At 66.7% G+C, this 1,278-nt stretch overlaps 1 protein-coding gene across 1 annotated transcript; it reads left to right on the top strand.

Annotated features, from left to right (window-relative positions):
• The first annotated feature begins 499 nt into the window (after nt 1–499).
• PHLDA2 (pleckstrin homology like domain family A member 2) lies at nt 500–1,278 on the top strand. The gene is given in 2 exon segments (XM_018075943.2): nt 500–935; nt 1,055–1,278. Coding segments are annotated over 2 exon segments (660 nt in total).

Raw genomic sequence — 1,278 nt, 5'->3', positions numbered from 1 at the left:
GGGGCAAGATGGGGGGGCCTCAGGTCACAGTGGATCATCCTCACGGGGGGGGGGGGGGTTTACCCTGCCTGGTAGAAGAAACGGAGGCAAGGGGGCGCGCAAGGCAGAGATTGGGGTCCACTCGCGCCCCTGCCCACAGCAGCAGCAGAGATGGGGCCCCTCGGGAGGGTAACCCCACTCCCGGCACATCCCAGCCCACGCGGGCGCAGCCACCATACCCTCCCTTTGCTTCCGAAGTCCCCGCTCCCGCTGCAGCCCCTGCCGACGGCGGGGAGCGCGGCCCGGGGGGCGGGCGGGAGGCGGGGCGGCGAGGGGCGGCCGGGCCGTGGCTCCCCGGGGGATGGCAACCGGAAGGCGGCGCGGCGCTGATTCATTGCAATTAAGATGTTACATTGCGGCGGCGGGCGCTCGGTCATGCACGCGCGCCGAGCAGGAGTCGGGTAACAACTGGAGCCGGAGTCCGCAGCGGGCAGCGGAGCCAGCCGCCGGGGAAGCGAGAATGAAGATGGCAAGCCTGAGGTGAGTCCGCGAGGGCGAGCTGGAGAAGCGAAGCGACAGCCTTTTCCAGCTGTGGAAAAAGAAGCTGGTGGTTCTGACCAAGGACAGCCTCAGTCTCTTCCCCGACGGGCACAAACGGGCCAAGGGCAAGGAGCTGGGCTTCGGCTCCATCCTCAAGGTGGACTGCGTGGAGCGCACGGGCAAGTACATCTACTTCACCATCGTCACCAAGGACCGCAAGGAGATTGACTTTCGGTGCCCGGACCAGAGCTGCTGGAACGCCTCCATCACCATGGCCCTCATCGACTTCCAGAACAAGCGGGCCATCCAGGACTTCAAGAGCCGCCAGGAGATGGAGCAGGCGGCGGGCACCCAGGAGCGGCGGCTGGCCGCGGGCGCCCTGAGCCGCCGCCGCCCGCCCGGCGCCGCGGCCCCAGGTGAGCCCCTCCCGGCCCCCTCCGCGCTCCCCCGCGGTTCCAAATGGGGTTTTTAGTTTCTTTTTTTTTTTTTTTTTTTTTTTTTTTTTTGTTTTTTAATTTTATGTTTATATTCCCAGGCGCCTGCTTCGGGAAATCGCGGGCGTGGGATCTCCCCACGTTCACCGCTCGATCCCTTGTCTGCCGAAGGGACCTGCCGGCCGCTGCCCGCGGCCCGCGGGGTTGCCCGCGCACCCCGAAACCGGCCGTGCTCTGCCCGGACCGCGGCAGCTTAGGCTTTGGGGCCGCGCTCCCCCTTCCCTGTGCATCGCGGGGGGGGTCCGCTTTCCGATGCACCCGCTGA

This window comes from Manacus vitellinus, unplaced genomic scaffold, assembly GCF_001715985.3.
Source record: "Manacus vitellinus isolate BGI_N305 unplaced genomic scaffold, ASM171598v3 scaffold_30_pilon, whole genome shotgun sequence".
Classification (NCBI taxonomy): Eukaryota; Metazoa; Chordata; class Aves; order Passeriformes; family Pipridae; genus Manacus; species Manacus vitellinus.
Note: the sequence above shows the minus strand (reverse complement) of the source record. Positions and strands in the feature narration are given on the sequence as shown.